The 22,850-nt window shown below is 42.2% G+C and overlaps 1 protein-coding gene across 1 annotated transcript in view; it reads right to left on the bottom strand.

Annotated features, from left to right (window-relative positions):
• Positions 1 to 1,530: 1,530 nt before the first annotated feature.
• The window catches only part of LOC125894824 (complexin-2), a 60,630-nt gene continuing 39,310 nt past the window's right edge, over positions 1,531 to 22,850 (bottom strand). The window contains exons 3-4 of the mRNA XM_049586464.1: positions 10,120 to 10,295; positions 1,531 to 8,646 (exon numbers count right to left, since the gene is read on the bottom strand). Of these exons, the coding sequence (XP_049442421.1) occupies positions 8,449 to 8,646; positions 10,120 to 10,295 (374 nt within the window). The 3' untranslated portion in view covers positions 1,531 to 8,448. The remainder of the gene's footprint in view (positions 8,647 to 10,119; positions 10,296 to 22,850) is intronic.

The raw sequence follows: 22,850 nt of genomic DNA, 5'->3' as shown, positions 1-22,850 counted from the left end.
CGGGGGGGCTGGAGCCTATCCCAGCTACATTGGGCGAGAGGCAGGGTTCACCCTGGACAGGTCGCCAGACTATCACAGGGCTGACACATAGAGACAGACAACCATTCACACTCACATTCACACCTACGGACAATTTAAAGTTACCAATTAACCTAGTCCCCAATCTGCATGTTTTTGGACTGTGGGAGGAAGCCGGAGTGCCCGGAGAGAACCCACGCTGACATGGGGAGAACATGCAAACTCCACACAGAAGGGCTCCCACGCCCGGGATCGAACCTGCAACCCTCTTGCTGTAGGCGAGAGTGCTAACCACCACACCACCGTGCCGCCCAGCTTTTTTCATGAATTTAAAATTGTAAAAGCTCAGCGGTGGCATGTGGACTGCAGTGACAGTGCTGTGTGGACTGACAGATAAGTGTAGAGTTGCAGTGCCTCCAGTAGAGGTCAGTAGTGTGCTGTGTTTTCAGGTGTTGCACTGTCAGCTGGAGGGCCAGCCCTGTTTTTAAAAGCGTGCAGTGGATGTAACAGCTTAGTGGGAGCTTTTTGGTGTCCTGGTGGGATGTGTCCATTCTATCTTGTTGTATCCCTCCTCCTGTTCGTGAATTTTTCACTTGAAAAAAATAAAGATTGTCCTATATTTTATTTCATATATTGTTTTCTGTGGTTATTTGACAGGTCTGACTTAATGGCAAAGCTTTCCTGCAACACCTGACCTACTATACTATGATTTTTTAATGACATTTTTAATTACTTTTTTTTTATTATAATGTTTTACATTTTTTTTTATGACATCTATGTTATGACTTTTTATTTTCAATTTTAATGATACACTATGTTGTGAGTTTTTAATTAAATTTGTATGGCATACTATACTGTGACTTGTTCCCTCTCTAAGGCTTTTAGAGTGCATTTCTTTGACAAAAATGCATTTTCCTCAGCTTTCTTTTTTTATGAAAATGAACAAATTCAAGAGTTGATAAAAAGAAATGGAATAAGAAAGAATAAAATAGTCTTTTTGCGTGTGTGTGTGTGTGTGTGTGTGTGTGTGTGTGTGTTTAAAAACAGAAGGTCTCTTCTTTAGTTTGATATATATACTGTTTACATATTTATAGAACAAATTATTCTGTGGGACTTGAAAGATTAGTGAATATGATCAAAATTGCTGGCCGTGACTGGCAACTTAAAAATAATACTTTGGCAATAATACTTTGGTGGGGAAAGTGTTAAATGGGAGTCTAATGACATGACTAATTGTTTTCCAGATAAAAAATCAGACCCTATGTATTTCTATGGAAACTGAGATAACGCCCCACAGTATGAACACATTTTGATGGGTGAGCTTTCCTTCCGTCACGCAGTGACAGTAAAACACACCCTCACATGTAATATTACCTAATTATTCCATTTAAATCATGCCATAACAAAGAAACACAATGAACCCTCAGTAATGAAAGAAAAAGCAAGACTGAGGCAAAGCCAAGCAGAACAGAAAATAAAAACACAGGTATCTTTAATAAACCATTTTTTTTATTAGTGTTATGCATTTAATTTCCAAAAAGAATGATTTAATTCCATTGATGAGACAGTTTTACAGTGATTGGGCTCCACATAGAATATATGACATGCAATTAAAGAACAAATAGCATAAGAACTCATATTTTACATTCTTAACCTCTGTACCCTGAAATGATTTCACCCTGAATTAAAAAGAAAGACCCTCTTGATTTAAAAAGTTAAGAGAAATCTGCTCCTGTTTTCAGCTGTTTTTAACCTTTATCTCTGTTCACTATCGCCCATGTCAGTCCCAGCCTCTCCACATGGAGTTCTCCAGCTGCAGCGACAGAACAACGTCACATCATCAGCAAACTTGTTAACATTGCCAATTATGTTGGTTGGCACAAACGGCCAAACTAAAGGGAATGCTGCCAGGTATCGAACCGTGCTCACTACGGTTTTAAACCTTTTAACTTTATTGTTTAGAAGCCGGACAGTCATAAAAAATTTTTAAAAAAAGTACAGGTAGTTGATAGTGGTGACTTTGTAGATGCCATAACTGTTGTTAGAGTAACATTTCAGCGTATTCTAGTGCAAATGCCAAAAAGACTGGAATGTATTCAGAAAGTTTCTCTTCACAGTAACAGTTGTGCTCGCCAAAATCTCGTCTTCCACTGGAGGGAACATAAACGTGGTGGTAAGACGAGCTGCTCGACGTGACGTCTCGGTAAGACGTTCGCAAAGCAAGACACGTTAACTAAATTTACTGGCAGGAATCAGCAGGGCAGTCACAATAATAATCCTACGTGAAAAATGTTACAAAATTACAAATGTTATGACATCATTACAGCATTCAGAAAACAGTCCGGCCCTGGTTGGAGGAACGATAAAGTTAAAAGTTGCATTTTTTTTTCTTCTTCTCTCCGTCTCAACTGCTCATTGCATTTCAATGATGCTATAATTAGGAAGTAAACATGTGCGGCATGAGTAATGAAGGATTTATACTTTTGCATCAAATCAGCGCCGTAGCCTGATGTGCACATCCCCAGAAATGTAACTACACGTCTCAGCATCTTTTATTGTAAGCTGAAACCATTTCCCTCAGTGGAAACCAAGCTTTTATTTGCTTTAATCTCACAAATAAGACATAATACATTTTGAAGACAATAAAGCATTTTAAGTCTTGTGTGTGATTTATCTTTAAGGGATTTTTACTTCAGGATTTATCCTGGCTTCATATGAGCAGAGGAAATCTCTGCTCGTCGGCAGGCTAATTTATACAATGTAAAATGCCATAGACTTGTGCTAATAACGTTAGCATGTTTGGAAAAAGTGTTTAGTATAAGACAGTTGTTTTGTCGGTGAATGTTGTGAGTTGTTAATAGAACCAAATTTTGTAACGTTACCTTTGTTAAATGTTGCCGTTGTCCCTGGGTTCATGTGAGTAGAGAGAAGTCTGCCGCCAACTAGTGTTTTGGAGGTGTAACTGCAGAGTGACACAAACACACCACCGCACAAGTATAAATGCTCACAATGGCATAGGCCACGTGCATAGGCTATGGCGTAAGGTCTGCTGCACAAGTATAAATCCCCCTTAAATCACGTTTTGTTGGGAGAAAATGAACTGTGGTTTTTAATGGCAGTTCCAAGTCAAATCAGTTTTGTTTATGAAATCATAACCAAAGTGATCTCAGGACACTCAAGTCAAGCCTGTTTCTCCGTTCTCTGAATGTTTCTGGGCTCCTGACAACAGAAGATGCTTTGATAATCCAGATGTTACAATCTCTTCATCTAGAGTCTCCACTAAAGCCTTCGAGTTCAGATGTTTCAGCCATTTAATGTGTTTGAGGCATTTCTGCTCAAGATCAACACTCTCATTCACCCACACCTGCTTTTGTGTTAGGAAAATATACAGTTTATATATTCCATGTAAAATAATCTTTATTGTGTATAACCCAGCTCCTTGCTTTTACACTGTTATCTATCAAACCAAAGATTTATCTAAACTGAAAACAACATCTCGCTCCACAAACACAGTTTTACACACTCAAGTATCTCATGCAACCACAATGAATTAAAACAACCTCACACCAGGACAAGTGACAGATGAGTCACCAGTAACCTCACATACAGATGACATGGTAATAGCCCTTTTCAAAGGCAGTTCACATGCTGTGACGCCTCGAGACGAGTCCCGCTGAGAGACTATTTTACATACAGACGATCTATGGCTGTAGTTTCCATGAATTAAGCCTAGTCCAGGATTTATGTCCCCTCTGTCCTACCCGCCTGGGAGATACAAGGCTCGAATAAACTTAATCCACGTGCAGTGGGTGAAACTGGCCTGGCCTCGGGTGCGGGAGGAAATGTGGGAGTCCCTGTGTCCATGTAGTAAATAAAATCAATCAGACAACTCGAACAAAGCTGCACTACAAACCATCTCAGTTTCTGCTCTGCAACCATTTTACATCTATGAGGCTCCCACATGGGAGGTTAGTTAATGACGATGAGCTGCATTAAAATAAATCTCTCTGCAGGTTGGTCTCTTATAGAGAAACATGAAAGTTAACATTAAGTATTCTACACTGGAATCAAAATATTTTTCGTACCATGAGGTTATCAAAAAAGCATTTCAGTTGCAGTTTTTTTTTTTTTAATTGCACGTCTCCCATTTCCTTTTTTAAAAGTATACTACAGAACTGAGACACATTTACAATCAGCTGAGTAACAAAGCTCCTGTGTGATCACGGCCTTAAAAGGAAAAGCTGCTGGATTTTCAACCAGTTCTATGTCATCGCAGTGTGTGCAGGTAAACAGTGTTTGCTTCCCTCCATGTTGCCAGCACTCAAAGCTCCCTGCTCCCTGCAAAAGTCTGCCAGACGACACGAAATGCAGACGAGCAGGGATCTCTAGGCACTGGCAACAAGGAGGGAAACCAAACACCATCAACCTGCACACACATACTGCAGTGACACAAAGGGGGTTGAAAACCTTTAAGCATAAGTAACAAAGCTCCAGTGTGATCACCCCTTAAACTTTGCCAATTTTATACCAGCTCTGTGTCACCACAGTGTGTGCAGTGACTGCAGTATGTGCAGGTAAACAGTGTTTGGAGCTCCCTGCCAGTCCATGGATGACAGGTAAAGTTTTTGGGCAAATCTTTTGTGTCACCTGGCAGACGTCTGGACCTCTGGGCACTGGCAACACAGAGGGAAGCCAAACACTCTTTACCTGCACACACCACGGTGACACAGAGGGTTGAAAATGGGCAATGTTTTTCTTTAACCTTCACCAAATTTAATCTTGAGTCAGATTTAAGTATTCTTAATTTTGTCCCATTTCTTGTTGTATGTGTTGCCTAACTACCACAACTACTACAAATGTATACTATAGAACTGGGACACATCCACGATCTTTGTGGCTCAGCTGAATAACAAACCTCCTGCGTGACCACGGCCTTAAAAGGAAACTTTGCCAATTTTCAACCAGTTTGTATCACTGCAGGGTGTGCAGTATGTGCAGTGTGGGCAGGCTTATGGTGTTTGGCTTCCCTCCATGTTGCCAACATTTTGATCACCCTGATCACCAGCAAAAATCCACCGGACTGCACAAAATGAGGACATCTGGTGGACCACCACCAGCAGATGAGCCAACCCATTCTCATTCTGAAGTACTCAAATACCGTTGCTTGGCCTTACATGGCTGTATGATACAGTGCCAGCTGCCACCAGATTACAACACTGCCCAACAACAATATAACTTAAGGAGCTTAAAAGTCCATGTAGGGTGAGAGGGAGGGGTGGTGAATGGGTCCAACAAACACTGGACTTTCACCCAGGAGGTGAACGTTTTCTTCCCACATGAATGTTGAGCCAAACAATGATGTTTTTTCTACATTTAATTACATTGCACAAGGAAATAGACATACATATGAGGTGTTTTACTGACGTAAGACTGTACACATCTAAAACACAGAAACTTTCCTGTGAAAACGGAAGTATATTTTGAAAAGACACAAGACATGTAACAGCACCCAGGATACATAGTACGTCACATGTAGATGTGAAAATTCAGTGACCAAGTGGCGATAGGTGAAGAGTTGGGAATGAGAACATGTTCGATGAGCAGAGATGCCAGGCACTGGCAACACACAGGGAAGCCAAACACCCTTTACATGCACATACTCCACACACTGTGGTGACACAGAGCTGGTTGAAAACAGCCAAAGTTTCCCTTTAAGCTTCACCAAACCTCCTCTCTTGTCAGCTCACTCAGACAACATTGCACACTCAACAAGCCCATTGCACAGCCTTCTCTCCTTCTGGATCCAATGCACAGATTCTGTTGCCTGGAGACTCCTACAGAAACAGGAAGTTGTCTATTTTTTTGTCTTTTGACATTTGTTGACTTCTCTACCAAACATTTGCATGCTCAACATTTGAAAGGAATGTGTTAAGTATAATTCTTTTAAGACGTGGCAGGAGTAGGGAGGCGCCCCAGCGTCTGCCTGTGCACAAAATAGTTCAAAGACACATTTACGTGGTATAAAGCAGGACTATAGGAACCAACGACATGGTCTCACATCACAGACACGTAGAAAGACACACACATAGAAACACACACTTACAATACACATGTAGTACACTGAGACACTTAAAACAATGGCTTCCTTTTCTACGTACATTTTCTTTGTGTATACTTTAGTATACATGTTTAAAGATACAAGAATGGTGAAGATTTACAAACAGATATGCAAATATCATTTTTCTTTTCTTTTTTTTACTGAAAACAAACATGAGACAGTTAACTTATTCTCTTTTTTTCATTTGAAGTAATTATTGCGATCTAAACAATATGGCTTTGTCTAGTGAAAAGTCCTATCTGAGCTAGAAAATGAAAAAAAAGAAAATGTTTTTATAGTGCTTCATCATTAGTCTTATTTATCCTTAAAGTTATTTTTAGTTACAAACTCATGGAACAATGTATTAATCATACACCGTCGATAACTAACCACTGAGAAGCCACCAGATAATTTAGGAACAACCCACATGCTTTATCGATAAGTGTCTATATAATTAGGTAGTTTCACTAAATAGAGATCGTTTCCATTTACAGTACGTCTACTTAAATGCTATATGACAAATCACTATGATATTTTGTTGGATTAAGAGATGCAGGATGCAGAGTATACGCAGCTCTACGTGAGCTCTTCAGGCAGTGAGAACCACTTTTTCTCAGGCTCAGTCTACAGTTACATTATCTGGTTTAATTCAGCCACTGAATACTTTAGAGGACAAAGGATTATTTTAGTGTATTGGTGGTCTTTGGGATGCATGCACACGCTGAACAGGCTGTAGGGTTTCTCCTGCAGGCCTGCAGGTCGGACATGCACGTCTGTGTTTCAATGGTGACAAAAGAAATAGTAAGATCTCACCAGCATTTCTTTGGTCTCGATGTTGATGAACTTTGATCAAGGTAAACTTATGCATTAAAAGTTGAGGGAAAGGGTTAGCTCAGCAAGTCACACCATTTCAGTTGCATTAAAATAAACTGGTAGCATATTCACAAAACCTAAAAAAAAACCTGGAGGTTGTCTGGAGTTTGCATTCATGTGTGAAGAAGAAAAAAACATCAATAAACAGTTTAAATAAAGAGACACTTAATAGCAATCAGTTAGTCGAGTGCTTTACGTTACCAATCCAAGATGACGTGACAGGAAATGACAACATGTAGAGTAGCGGCTACCCTCTCAGTGGTCGATGCTTTGATTGTCTATGGGGACCTCAAAAATCATTTACTCTGAGCTCTCTACTTTTTTTTTTCTCGGACTGAACAGCGGAGATTTATTTTAGATTCCTGCATGGATGAGCAAATTAAAATCTATTCCAAAGAAAAGTCATATACTGACGAGTTCTCGACAGGTTCAGGATCTTTAATTCTATTTTCCTAGCATGATGGCAGTGTTACCAGCTGACAGGCTCCAGCTTTTGGAAAACTAGGGGTGGAAATAGGAGCCAAATAAAATGTTTTCGTCAGCAAACAGTTCTCTGGAAGCTCGTAGCCATGTAGCTAACAGTGAATTATGTTTTTAAATTGTTTTTTTTTGGACTGTTCAGTCTTCAAAACTTCATCTGGGATTTGCAGAAGTAAAGAAAAACCCAAAATACGCCAACTGGCCAACTTCATATAAAACACGTTATTCTAAAAGTGTCGGATGTTGTGTGGTAAGGGTGAGGCCTCCATGCTACCAACACCTGCACACCTGACTGAAAATTAAACCCTCATTTACAATCCTCTGCCAGAGGAGATGGTATGAAGGCACAGGTCCTAAAAACTCAAATGTGATTTATTTATTTTTCAATATAAAGACCTACAGCAGGTTCATAAAAGTAGAAAACACCCACTAAAATAAAGACAACATGCTCCATCTACTGGACACATGGTGGCAGTGCTATTTTGAAAAATCTCAGATCTGTCCACTGCTCTTCTTTAAGGGAATACTGTTCTCCGTTGGTCACCATCGGCAACAGATGATAGCCAACTGATCAAAATGTCTGATCTGCATCAGGTGTAAAAAGAGCAACAAGGACAGGACATAGATGTACGAATCGTAAGAAATGTGCTGAGTGGCAGTTGAAAAGTTGTACGGCAGTTGTGGCAACAAAAAAGGAGAAGAATGACGCAATCGTCGAGGAGTAGAAAAGAAGAAGTAAACGATTTCTAGAAAGGCAGTGTGTAGCCTCTAACAGTTTTGCAAGAACCCCCCTCCCGAATCTGTGTCGACGTCTACGTACCCTAAATCTACACTCAAGCCCAACCCCCGCCCCACCCCCAGTCTCTCCTGCAACACTCCACCCTCTCCACCCGACAGAAACTTCCCGCCCCGCAGCCTGGCCCAGACCAGACTGGACCCTGAATTTAGGGATCCTTTTATTTGTTGGGGTTTTTTTTGTTTTACTTCTTGAACATGTCCTGTAGAGGTCCGGGCAGAAACTTGAGGACGGTGTCGAGGATGCTCTCCTCGTCCTCTTCGTCGTCGTCTCCGCAGCCCCGAGGGATCGCCTTCTTTGGGCGTGTCAGTGAGCCCTCGCAGGCCTGCTCCATGGCCGCCTTCTCCTCTGCCTCCTTCTCCTCCTTCTTCTTCAGCCCATACTGAACAGAGAGAGGACAAGAGGTGATACGCAGGGAAAGAGCATCAGTAACAGACAGTTTAGCAGTTAGCTCAGTGGCTGCAGGTTTAATGATTTCGATGCAATCAGGAGTTGCAGTGATGTACGTTATTTAAGAAAAAGTAACAGAGTCAATATAGCTGCAATGCTCTCTTTCTATCATGGTGTATTATTAGGAGTGTTTAGAGTCTTTCCCACTGCACAAAAAACCTCACTTACACCTGTTACCATCTGGCTTTTGTATGTAATGGGAAAGGTGACAACTGGCATTCACATCCAGGTCAAATGACTCTGCAATAGTCATGAGTATTTATCAGTTTCAGCTCCCATCAATGGTGATGGAAATACAACAACAGGGTGAACGCGCAACAAGATGCAATGACGCGGCACCACAAAATACCGCCTCTGCTCAAGCAGCACTCGAACATCGATCCAAATGAGTCTGCACCAAGTTTGAAAGAGAGATGGAGAAGATATATAAAAAGAAGTAACCTCTGTAACATTGTCCTTCAGGCCTTCATGCTGCTTTCTACTATTCACTAACCTGTTTTCCTGCCTATCTGTGATGTCATACTTGGCACACCAGGAAAAAAAAACTGCTGCAGAGCCATGTACACAGCTCTAGTCTACTGGCAATGGGAAAAGAGTCTATCACCTATTTTTAGCAAATTTTCCTGTGTTAAAAAACCTGTGTGCACATGCTAACCACAATAATATAAATAACCAGCGGCAATTCATCAGTCAGTGAGAACGTGTGTGTGTGGGCGAGGCATAAGCACATACAGCCAGCAGCAGCGACGAGCTCAGACCGTCCAATTCACACTGCTGCAACTTTTCTCTGCAACATTCTAAAATGGCTTTATGGGCGGATGCTCCATATCTGAACCTAGCTGAGTCCGCACATATGTGTCCACACTTGACACCTCACTGTGACCTGCGTGGTCAGATAGTGATCAGACATGCTACCATGCACATTAAGTGTATAACCTGTCAGTGAACAGCGCTTATAAAACATGTTTTCTGTACAAAAAGTACAAACGTAGGAAGAAAGCAGGTACTCAGCCATCTTTGAAGTGGTCACACCTCCAGTATGCGATGATCTCGAGCACACAGATGATACTGTGAGCTCACAGCTGATGGATACATGGCTGTTTTTACTTAAGTATCTGCTTTATTTTACTGTGACTGTACAGTTGAGGTTTGTTGTAGTGACGCTGCTCAGAGAGCTTAACAAGTCCACCACAATGACAGGAAGTTTGTGAAGAATTATGTCTAGACGCAGGTACCTATTGGTGAGTGACAAGGACAGGTGTTGGACACTTGGTGTAAACTTGAGGCTGGAGGTCACTTGAAGCATGTTTTTGAAACATGTTAGCAGAGACATGACACAGACGTCACTCTGGTGCATGTGAGTCAGAACATTAAAGGATCAGTTAAACCAGAGGAGACTTTCTACCTTGTCCCTGATGGTCTGCCGTACTTTTTCCCTCTCGGCCTCCATGCGGGCGTGTTTGGCCTTCCTCTCCTCCTCCTGCTGCCTCAGCGCCTCCTGCCGCTCCTCCTCCTTCTTGGCTGCATCCGGGTCCTTCTCCTCCTCCCCTCCCAGCATCTTACCCATGTCTTTGGTGGCCCCTGGACAGAAAAGACACAGATATGGGAGGTAAAAACAGACTGTCTGTGCTGTTTAACTGACTCTCCCACCATTACAATTGATTGCTGGTGAAATACCTGTTCGTGTTTGTCATAGAAACAGTCACAGTGGCTGCTGCTCAGTGGTGGACTAGCCATCTGGCTAACAGGACAAATCCCACGGGAGGCCTCCAAATCAACAGGCCGTCAAAAAATCCATAATGTTTTTACCTGCTGTCCAGACCTGTCTATGTGTTTATCAGCCCTGTCTGTGTGGCTGTCCTCAGGGGCGTGCATGAGAGCGTGTTGTGTGTGTGTGTGTGTGTGTGTTCTGGATCTGGATTACTAACCAGTTAGGGGCAGCCATTACCACAAAAGTTGGTTTTGATCCAATACCAAGTAATACAGGGCCAGAATCGCTGAAATCATTAGCAATAAGATTTATAAGTTTTTATTATTAAAAGCAACTGTATTGTCATGTAGGAGAAATCACTGTGTCATGATTCATAAGGTGAGTCCCACACGGGTCCCAGTTTGAAAACCTGCACCCACCCATCCTCCACGTCGGTGACCAATGTGACGACGAGGTCAGTGGTTCCACTTGTGTCAGTGACTTTCAAAATAAAAGGAACTGCAGCTTGATAATAGTGATTTAGATGTCAGAATATTACACATATACTGCACATCTTTTTGTTTTATTCTGAAAAATAAAAAATATATTTGTGTGCTGACTCACTGCCCGTCCACATGGAGGTCATGTTTTACCTGTGCCAATACCTGTGAATTTATATGTATTAGTGTTGTCATGGTACCAAAATTGGGACCCACAGTACGATACCAGTGAAAGTATCACGGTTCTGAGTAGTATCACGATACCACAGCAAAAATGAGGCAGATGTGCCTTTTGTCATTTATAAAAAGATAAATCACTTTTCTATAATACATCAATGATATTTCAATGGAATAAATTACTTATTGACTTATTCATACTTCAAAAACAGCATCAATAAGTGATTAACATAGGGGGGATCAAGATAAAATAAATAAATAAAATAAGAATCAACCAGCCACCCTCCTCCCCTGATAGTCCCTTCATAAGTAAAGAACAGTCCCTAAAGTGCGGTGAGGTTTGTGGGCCGTTACCTGCCACAAAGAGAGAAATGTGAACGACTTGTTTCTCCTCTGACACGTCACATACCTGTGTGCCGCCACGGCTCGGCTGTTCAGGTACTACTGGGCAGTCATGACGCCAACGAAAGAGGAAATTACTGGACCTGGAGTCGGACTTCTCCGTCACCGCTAAGCCGTTATCTTGCGCCACAGATCACTATGGCCACCGTATTTGGCCGTATTCCTGTCTGTGACACCCGTTCAACCCACAACCGTCAGGATTCGCCTTTCGTTTCTGCTGCTGGTTGAAATCTGTACTCGCACAGCGTGCTCCTGAATGATTTCTTTTGCTCGCACAAAACTATTTTTAGTCGCAAATGCGAGTATAATGCTCGCACAGTAGAGCTCTATGGAAAACAAATCACTGCCGACAAGTTAAAAGAAATAAATAACAACTTTCACTGCTCAAAGATCCTCAATAGCTCAGCTAATACCTGAAATGTCACTGGAAGACAAACCACAGCAGCAGCTCGTTGAGTGCCAGGTGGCCGGCGCACGCCGTTATTGGACGGTGCATGGACACTCACCCTCTTGCGTCTGGACTTTGAACTTATTCCACAGTAGTGGTACCAGAGGTGGGTAGTAACTAGTTACATTTACTCAGTTACATTAACTTGAGTAACTTTTTGGATAAATTGTACTTTTCAGAGTAGTTTTAATGCAAAACACTTTTTACTTTTACTTGAGTTATATTATATATATATATAATATAAATATATATATATATGTAGTTATGTTATATTGTTTTAAAGCAACAATAGTCTTACTTGAGCACAATATTTGGCTACTCTACCCACCTCTGAGTACATAATTACATATATATATATATATATATATATATATATATATGTACAGTATATATAAGAATATATTTGTGTTTCTTGTGCCTTGATTTATGTTATGTTTGTAAAGATTTAATTTATCTTTGTTTTAGTTAAAGGGGTATCGTTTAAAATTATTTTAAATTATTATTTTTGATTGATTTATTACGTTCATGTTCTTATTTTACAAATAAATTAGACGTTACTCAACAGTTACTCAGTACTTGAGTAGTTTTTTCACCAAATACTCTTTTACTCTTACTCAAGTAATTATTTGGATGACTACTTTTTACTTTTACTTGAGTAATATTGTTCTAAAGTATCAGTACATTACTTGAGTACAATATTTGGCTACTCTACCCACCTCTGAGTGGTGTAGTACTACGGTACTCCAACATTATGGTATCATATGTACCGTGGAGTTTTAGTACCGCGGTCTACTGTTGGTACCAGTATACCGTGCAACACTAATATATATACATAATATGCAGTCAAAACGTGTAGGCACACCGAGCTAGTCAGTGGAACTAGGCTTTTAATTGACGTTTTATGGTAAAGTATTTTGTCTCCATTCAAGTTAGCAGAGGGCTAAATGTGAAGTCTGTGGCGACACTCTGCCCACAGAGCATCTTAACACATATGAATGTCATGTTTTTATTTTAGGAGATCTTTTCATTTGTTTTCAGTCAGTAAGAATGTGAGATTTGTGCTGTTTTACTGAAAGATAATAAAAGAAGTAACAGCTATCATCTCTGGAGTGCTATTTACCGTAAAACATGACACCAAATGTGATAAATGTTTGCATATTTTCTGCACTGTATGTAATCACAGTTCCCCTGGGTCGGTCCCAGTAGAAAAGTCCAGGGCTGAATGTGTGTCTCAGTTCATCACTGATGCTGCAGGAGCATCTGCCAACAGGTTTGGATACTCAAAGGTGATCATCAACCCTGGGCTGTGGCACTGCCGCGGGCAGGTTCAACACACTGATTCCTCCTCCTGTGTTACTGCAACAGATCCAAACTCATGTGGACCACACTGATATAAACATGTACACTGAAACCCACGTCTGTCAACTGTGACAACACTGAAAACCCCGTGCGTTAGCACTTCTGAGGATTATGTGGCGGTGGGGTTTCCTGAAGATCCTCGAGGCGTCTTAGAAAACAAGACGGAAGAAGAAAAGGATCCAGCTGGAAACACTTCAAAGATCCACAGAGACAGAAGCAGGCGCACTCTCCCATCTGCTGTCGGCCATCTGTCAGCACTACCTGTCCCTCCACGTCCACCTATTCTCTGAATTATTAACCACAGATTCATGGACGTGGTCTGAAATCTGCTGAATGAGTTTATGACCGGCTCGTCAATTTGAATACAGCAGAACTTCTTACAGCCTTTTTTGGAGGCATCTCTCTGATGCTTGAGCATGTCAGAGTATTTGCACACGGTTCAACACCTGCCCTTAAATAGTGTTTAAGGTGCCAGGTGAGAGCAGATTTGGATGGTTAAGAACGTTTGGTGCATCTGGAGTGGACTCCTGTTATATTTTCTCTTACCAGAAAATTAAGAGAAACTCAAGAGACTGTTGCTGTGTGAGGCCCAGTGTCTGTTTTACTGCTATCAGGCTGTCTGTATATTTAATATGTGCATGAAGTAACAGCCTCTGGATGTTTAAGGTTTAATGCCTTGCACAAAGGCTCCTCTGCCTCCCCCAGCTCACCTCTTTATCAGTGACAGAAGTGAAAGCGACTCCCTCCGGCCTATCGATGTTGCTGCTGTTACCTCTGTCTGATCGATAGTAAATACAGGACCACCTGAGCGTGTATGAATTATGGATCCTCAGGCAGAGAGAAAACTTCATCTGGGTATTGATCCTTCTCTCTGGCGCAGCTGCGAGGAGAGCCCGGCTGTCGGCCTGCTCTGCTGTCCGGCGTCTTTCTTTAGAATAAAGGTGAAATGTGTTTCACTGCTGAGGAGATTATTTGAGGGACGGCTGTGAACAATGGAGAGCTGTGTGTTTTCTGGAACTGTATCGCAGAGATTACATGTGCTGGAGAATAAAATAATGCCTTTGTTGTTGTGACATCATTTATATTCAGCTTCTGTATCTGTTAAAAAGGGTTTCGGTGGGTCACTAAATGTGATTAACTGCTAACAAACAGACTCATCATTAACTATCTGGTAAAATGAGACTGCTTTATCTGTTTTATCTGCTTTACACGTTCCATGTTCTCTGGAAACATAAACAGATTTCATAACTTTTAACATGAATTCTTAATTGCTGTGATGATCCACTGACTTTTAGCGCCACCAACAGGTTAAAATTTCTACTTACCCAGTGATTTAACTCATGACAACATGCCTCTAACACTAAGAATCAAATTCAGCTGACAATTATCTTAATGTCCCCAAAGTTAGCGGGTTATTTTATTCTTTTTTTTAACCCTTATTTAACCACAAAAGGACCCATAATATTTTTTACCTGTTCTCAGTCTGAACTCGTCAAATACTACTGCTTGGTCACTGATTTCTGCATCAGACACCTACAAAAAACAGGCATCCTTTTGCATCAGTATGATTTTGCCATTGCCACCGGATGGTGTCAGTTTAAAATACCACAAGACAACAACTCAATTTAATGACCTAGAAAGTCCATAAAGGACAGATGGGAGGGGCGGTGGGTGGGTCCAACAACACCGGACTTTCACCTAGTAGACCAGTGTTTGCTTCCCTTGTTTTTTTCTAAACCTAACCACTGCATTTGTTGCACAGTAAAATAAACGTAAATGTGAGGTGTTTTACCTATGTTGTAAGTTTATTTTGAAACTGTACATTTCCTGTGGAAACCGACGTGTATTTTGAAAAGACACTATGCATTAAACAGATGTAAATTCACACGGCGTCCCAGAACAATTGTACCCAGGATACCTGGCGGACCATACGTAGACGTTAAAGTCGACTGACCGGGCGATGACATGTGACGACTTGGAAGTGAGAATGTGAAGAAGATGAAGAAGAAAACATACGTGATGCTTAATAAGCGTTGGCACACATCTATGCATATTAGAGCTACGTTATGCCGACAGCTTCACAAATAAGGAAGGTGGACTACTGCAACAATTACATTACATATAACAAAATTCCATGACTTTTCCAGGCCTGGAAAATGTGATTGTGAAATCCCATGACTGTTCCAGGTTTTCCATGACCATGGGAACCCTAAATGATAGTTATTAGTTTGATATATAAAGTGGATCTGCTGGTGTTTTCAGTCCACTCAGTGTGGAGGTTTAGGTTTGAAACAGAACTGAGAGTTACTGTTGGAAGCTCGTTAAACATTAATGGTTCAGTCATTGCTATTGATTACCAGCCCGTTCACTGCTCAGATATATTGTGGTCATTCGCCGTTATGTGGCAATAAAAACCTGATGTATTGCCTCGTTGAGCACACAGGAGCCGATGGAGAACATTTGTGAAGGCGCAGAGTGAATTAGTCTGAAGAAATGTGTGGTTCCCTCCAGGGCTGGTGAACCCAGGAGCGTCCGGTCCTGTCGCTCTGCAGCACACTCGTACAGCGGCCTAATTACTCTGCAGCACTGTGTGGTGGCAGCAAACCTGAGGATGACGAATTAATGCTCAGCTGGAGGGGAAGGGGGCGGTGAATTGTTCCCCAGGACTCACCGGGGAGTCGGGTTAAGGTCAGACTGTCCGCTGTGTGTGTGTTTAAACAGTCAAACACACACCATATGGACTGGACCACGTGTGTGTACAAACGCCTTCAGAGCAGGTGTACACACATACAGTAACACACACTGCTGTTCTGTTATCTGTCTGTACAATTCTGAATCTCAGTGATAAATAATTTAAACAGAGAAAAATATGAAGCAAGGTAAAAAGAAATGTCTATAAAATACGGTCCACATGCAGTTTATTATTTCAGTCAGTGATTATATTATATAGTATGTAGTTTTTTATTCCAGTAAGACCAAGAACCTAAAGCTATTTATAGTCTTTGACTTTTTGCAAGCGTTGGAGAGCTTGATAGTTATTCGATAGCTTAAAAAACAAATGAGTGTTGAAATACAGTTTAACATCATTGGGACTTTTAATACTGCATGTACTGTATCACTCCGCTTTACGTGTATTCTGAGCCATGAATTAGCCGACATTAAGGGTCGTCGTGACAAAGACGAACATATTACCACAAACATTTTTATTAAATAATGAATGGAGGTCAGAAAAGGACGAAGGGATGTAAAAAAGCCTTGACACTTCACTGTAAAGCTGAAAACACACCGGCGCTGCACGTCATGTGACATGTGTAAAGTGCCCCCCTCAGCACATACCGGATGCGTCGCACTGCAGCTCGTTAACACTTGTTAGCATTGTCTTTATAATGACGGGATTGTGGGTCGTTTAGCTCGGGATATTTCTTGACCTCAGCGAGTCTCTCGACATCCAGTCTTTGTCACACACGAGACGCAGCGACATGGTGAGGATAGGAGTTAGGCTGCCACAGGAGCAGAGAAGAGGAGCTGCTACGGGAGCTGGGATGTACAAACAGAGAGCGAGTGGGGGAAAGGTGCATTTAATTCAGGGGGCAGCAAGGCTGGAAATAGGACAGAGGTTTGAAGTGCTGTGAGGTGAGTAACGTGCGTCTAGCTGCTGCTGGTGTGGGGTTGTACACTGAAAATAATAGGGGTGTACTTTTTGACTAGCGACCTTTGCCAGCGGTGTGTTTTGGCCTTTCATCTCCAGGTGTGCTCACATGACATCAGAAGACGTCGCAACATACTGATTAAGGTTTAAACTCGTCAGCATCACATGTATGCAACCAAAGCGACTGTCAACAGACTGACTTCACTGGTAGATAGACACACAGTCTCGGTCCAGTTGCTGAACTATTTGTGTTGGTGGAGCCTATAAATGATTGAATAAAGAAACAAATCAGAACCTGTTGCTGCTTTTTACTGTTGATAAATGGTGCTTGTAGAACTGTTGTGTAAAAGCAATATCACACTAAAGTCATGCTGTCGTACTGAATATCAGCACAGCTGTTATCTTTGGCACTCGACCTGAGCCCTTATGCCGACAACCGAATCCCAGCCTTGCTGAGATACAGTACAACAGCACTCCCTCTCATGTGATATTGCTTAATTAATTAGATTCATGTGAAGGAGACCGATGTGGAGGTGGTAAGTGTGTCTGAGAACAGCTGGCTCTGTTCACTCTGCTTTTACAGTCCAGCTCCCAGTGATGATTAAAAATGACATCACCAGAATCACCAGTGAAGTTATTCATATGAAATGAGATGATACGGTTACAGCGAGGCTCGGACTGGCCATCGAGCAATTCTGGCAAATGCCAGATGGGCTACCACCAGCAATATTGAATTAATTGCTGTTGAAACAATTAATCAAACATTTTGATGCATGGCGAAGGATCAACGATGGTTTTATAATCTCATCGTGGCGTCTGAATCGAGTCGAGCCGTGAGGTGCAGAGAGAGTCCCACACCGAGTGCTGCTTCACCAGAGGAGGAAATGAAATGGAAAAGTCATTATTACTCCAGTCTCCAGAGATGCAGAGTGTTTTCTCTTTGACCCATCAGTGTCTTTAGCCCTCCCTCCACCATCCATCCCCCTCCTCTGTCCTTCACTTCTGTCCTCTGCTGCTCCTCCCCCCTCCCCCTCTGTTTGTCCTCCCCTTTCCTTTATTACAGTCGTAAACACAAATCTGATCAGGTAGTCTTCCTCCTCTTGTACCCGCTCCCCTCCATCTCATCTCCTGCGCTCTTCTTTTCAAACAGAATCTCTCTCACTTAGGACTCATCCATTGTTCCTCGTTCCTCTCCTTTGCTCCCTCGCTCAAACAGCCTCAGTCCTCTTGTGCGTCCAGTCGCTCAGCCAGTGTAGAGACGAAGTGAAAAAGAGAGACAGGACAGAGGAGCTGAAGGATGACAGAGGCCATGGAGACAGTTCGGAGAGGAAACCAGAGAGACAAAGCACGGAGCACTGACTCCCCCTGCGGCTGCTCAGATGGATGGCAGTGCTGCTGGGTCATTTGTTCAGGGTGGAGGGGGGTTTGAGAAATGGACCTCATTTAAATAATGGATGACCTCATCGCCAAATTACACCCTCATAAGTCCCATGAGCGCCTGGGCTGGTGAAAGAATTCTGCCTTGTGTTACATCACTACATGTTCTGCTGAAGTGCTCTCGAGCACCATAAAGTGTGTGGTTCTGGTTGTGGCTTGCTGTTATTGCACCGTCCCCGCCTGCTCGCCATCATCATTTTCATCCCGCCCGCACAGGAAATGAAACAGTGAGCCCGACCTGGCTGGTCAGGACGAGTTCACGCTGATGTTTCAGAGATTATCACAACATTATCTTTAATATGAGCTTCTTTGTGAGAAAAGCCAAGATGTTCATGTGTTTGATATCCTGCTGGAGGCAGGAAGGACATATTGGGGGCTATCTGGAGACACGGCGTGGTCACATCTTATCACCAACGTAAACTTCAAATACCCAAATCACAAACATCTCTCACCTCAGATTTGCTCACTCATATAAGCAGGGCTGCAGAGGATGAAATGAATCGTCTCTGGAGACGTTCTGTTACCAACATTGATCTTTATTCATTTTAAAGGTAGAAAACATGAGAGACAACAAATATGCTCAGGTGTATTTAATATTTAAGCTACGAGATTCACACTGGATCCACATCTGGACTGATTCGTCACCACTGAACCAACTGATCGAATATAATACGTGGAAACTCTGATGAATCTGATCACTAATTAAACTACCAGCAAACACAATCTGTGGCCTGCAGCTGAAATCTATACCTCAGTCTGAACCAATGAAATGTTCAGCAGCTCTCCAACTCTAATGACATTAGTGTGTGTGTGTGTGTGTGTGTGTGTGTGTGTGTGAGAGGCCAAATTAGATTAAAGTTTGAGTGCAGCTAAACTGGACAGAGTGGATGTGTTTATTCTGGTAAACCAGTATGTGTTGTGTTGCTGTTTATTTTCGACTGTTCCACTGTTTCTAAGCAGAATTAGACTCTTTCTGTGTGTGTGTGTGTGTGTGTGTGTGTGTGTGTGTGTGTGTGTGTGCGCGCGCGCTGATAAAGTAAACAAAACTTTACAATAAACTGAATCAATGTGACGTCACTCTAACAATCATTTCTGGGTAGAAAAGCAGCGGTTTGATTGAAATTGTGGAAACATAAAAAATTGGCAGACACACTGATTTCTGTCATTTTCAGCCGTAACTGTCATACTTGGAGATATACTGTTTAACATGTGCAACATGTTAAACATTTGCATGTGTGTGTCTTTCGGACCTGTGTGTAATTGACAAGCAAGAGTGAAAACATTGAATTTACCCTCAGGGGGATTAATAAAGTAAATAAACTAAACTAAACCAACATGGTGGTTCAGCCTATCCGACGTCTCTGCTGTGAATATTTGCTTTATTTTACCATACACACTAACCGATCGTCACCACAGTTGACCAGCAACTCCAGTGCTCTGCTAATTAAAAGTGACTGGTTTTGTCGACGGAGTATGGTGGCTCTGATGTAACGGCTTCAATGTCCCTGTGGATAAGGTTTTCTAACTGTACGTTCACACCAAAAGCGACCAGAGCGCTCAAAGTGGCGGAAGTCATTCATTTTCAATGAGAGCCCGGCGACTTGGGGCGACCTGGTCGTCAGCCGCGTTTCTTGGTCGACCAGAGCGGCTCCGGAGGGGAGTTAAAGGGCCAGTGTGTAATATTTGGCATGGTTTATTGTCAAATCTGAATCTGAATCTGAATATTCTACCCATTAATATGTTTATATAAGTGTATAATCAGTAATAAGCAAAAGGAGCTGCGCACTTAACATCAGTCCAAAAACTTCTTAATTCTGGTGCGGTAGTCTGAGATGAAAGTCAAAAAGCGGAAAAGGACTCGCACACAGAAAACAAATGTAGACTGAGAGTCTTAATGAAAGATCATTTTACAGGGGATCTTCACAGACAAACAAGCAGCAAACGTTTCAGTCCTCAAGGGACTATCGTCAGTGCATGACGATAGTCCCTTGAGGACTGAAACGTCTTTCATTAAGACTCTCAGTCTATATAAGTGTATAATCGCCATAAAATAAAATTTGTTTGGTTATGCTTATATATATATATATATATATATATATATATATATATATAGCAAGGGCCTTGCTTTAGAGAGGTCGCCATCTTGTGCCGCCATGTATGTCGGCAGACCTATTGGACAATCCAGCCAGCCAGAGAACACATTTCGCGTGTATAAATAAACCAACGAAGACAGCGGAAGGAAGGAAGAAGGAGGAGGAAACAGCACAGTGTTAGTAGTTCGTTGATAGAGAGTAGTGAAAAGTTTTTTTAGTTAAAGTTTGCGAATGGACCACACTTACCACGCAACAGGAGAGAATGAACGCGAACCGTCATCTGCAAGGAAAAGAGGACGCAACTTGACTCCTTGTGATACACTCTCTGCGGCGCTTTTCCTCCTGGTGATATATCTCCCCAACGATGGTAGCACCGAATCCCATTCTGTGCATTCAGCCTCTCTTCTCGCCCGCTCAGCATTAAACACATGGAGTTCTTCATCTGTGTGCTCCGGCTCAAACAGGTATGGCTCTGGGTCTGTGTCCGCTACAAGAAACTCTTCAAAATCGCGTTCAAAGTCGTCCATTGCAGCTACTATAGTCCGGAGATATTGCTAGGCTAAATAAACAGCTGAGCTCTGTTTACAGGCTACGCTGTCAGTCAGTGTGCGGGCTGGAGGTTGGTGGAGCAGAGAGGGGAGGGGGTACCCGCTAGGTACTATAAACGAGTATGTGTGTATGAAGTGTGTGTGTTACACTAGAAGAGCCAGAGTTTGGGACGGAGTCTTTTACCCCCTGGAGTGTTACCGGAGTTTTTGGAGTGCTCAAATAAACGGGCCTTTTTCCCGAACGCTCCTCTGGTCTCCTGCTCATGAGGGATTCATTACAATATCGTAACATGGCTTAGATTTCTAAATAAACATTCGCCTCATTGCTAGATAGACCTACTCCTGAAAAACCCGTGTCTGCGCAAGGCTTTTTGTCCCTACGAGGCCACCGTCATTTTCCCGACGGGAGGGGTGAGCGAGTGAGCCCTGCAATCTAGAATTTGACCACTGATGTCACTGTTTTCAACAGTTTTCAACCCATTTTACACACTGGCCCTTTAAAACTAGTTCAACTTTATGGTAATGAGCTCTGACGCGGTTCGGCAGCAACCGGTTGGAATGCTGACGTGCTTCGATGAAGCAGGTTCCAGAGAATAAGCCATGTAACTTTGGTTCCTACAGCACACTTGTTCTGATGATGGATATCGAGAAGTTTATTACTTGCGTTCGCGCCCACTCAGTCCTTTATAATGTGTCGCTGTTCAGTTACAGAGACCAAAATAAAAAAGAATGAGGCTTGGGACAGCGTCACAGAGGTCGTTGGTTGGTCTGGTGAGTTTTAAAGTGTGTAATGTTCGTAATAGAGGAGAGAATTGCAGGTTAATGTTGCGACGTAGCATGCAAGTCTTCCTTGCTTGGTTTGAATGGGACGTTTTCTCCGACCAAAGCTGCCACAGATATTTTTGACAGCCGTGCTTCTTGGGCGTCTGCAACAGACTTTGCCTCTTTGGAAGCTTCTGGTGTGAACGTACAGTCTGTCAAGGTAAAGCGGTGAAAATATTCGAAATATAGCGTACACTTAAACAGATTATTTTTATTTATGGGCCTTTTTGGGTCACAGATCACATAATTTTCATCAGCACATGCGTTTGGTTGCTCAGTTGTCAGATGTTAATTGGATGAAGTGGTGAGACTGTTTTCTCAGCTGTTGATGAACATTTATTTGGGTTCAAATAGAGGTTTTATTTTCTCTTTAAATAATATTACAGAAAATAAATAGATTTTATTTGTGTTTGGTACAAAATCAATTTATTTGGGTCATTTCTATTCATGAGAATCACGGCAGGGTTGTAGTTAGATTGATGTCCTGACACACCCACCTAAACACTGCGCTCCCATTGGCTGCGCACTTCATCTCTAAATGGTCTTGTTCCCCCTGGGACCAAAACCACGACAGAAACCTCATCTGTGTGAGTGTGTATATATTCATGGACGGCCAGCTGTGCCCCAATGAAATAAAGGGCGGTCTGTTCCGGGAGAAAAGGTCACAGCAGTAGACAACACCTCTATAGGAGGTAAATTACAACCCTTCAGTCTGTGATGGAGGGATGGATAAAGGGTAAACTGCTACACTGTAGCCTGTAACGTGCAAAGATGGAGGGATGGAGGGGAAGGAAAAGCAGAGTCGGTTACTGTGCTGAAAATAAAGGGATGCAGGATGAGAGGAATATTTATCAAGGAAAAATGCTACAACCCAATCCTCACTGCTCACAACAGGAGGGACAAAAGGAAGGATGAAGGAGAGGAATCAAGTTGAGAAAGATGGAGAGAGTGAATCACAACAAGCCTGTGGAAGAGAAGGATGAGTGAATTAGGAAAGAAAGAGGGATCAGG

This window comes from Epinephelus fuscoguttatus, linkage group LG9, assembly GCF_011397635.1.
Source record: "Epinephelus fuscoguttatus linkage group LG9, E.fuscoguttatus.final_Chr_v1".
In the NCBI taxonomy this organism is placed as follows: Eukaryota; Metazoa; Chordata; class Actinopteri; order Perciformes; family Serranidae; genus Epinephelus; species Epinephelus fuscoguttatus.
The sequence above is the reverse complement of the archived record's forward strand: the minus strand, read 5'-3'. Positions and strand labels throughout refer to the sequence as shown.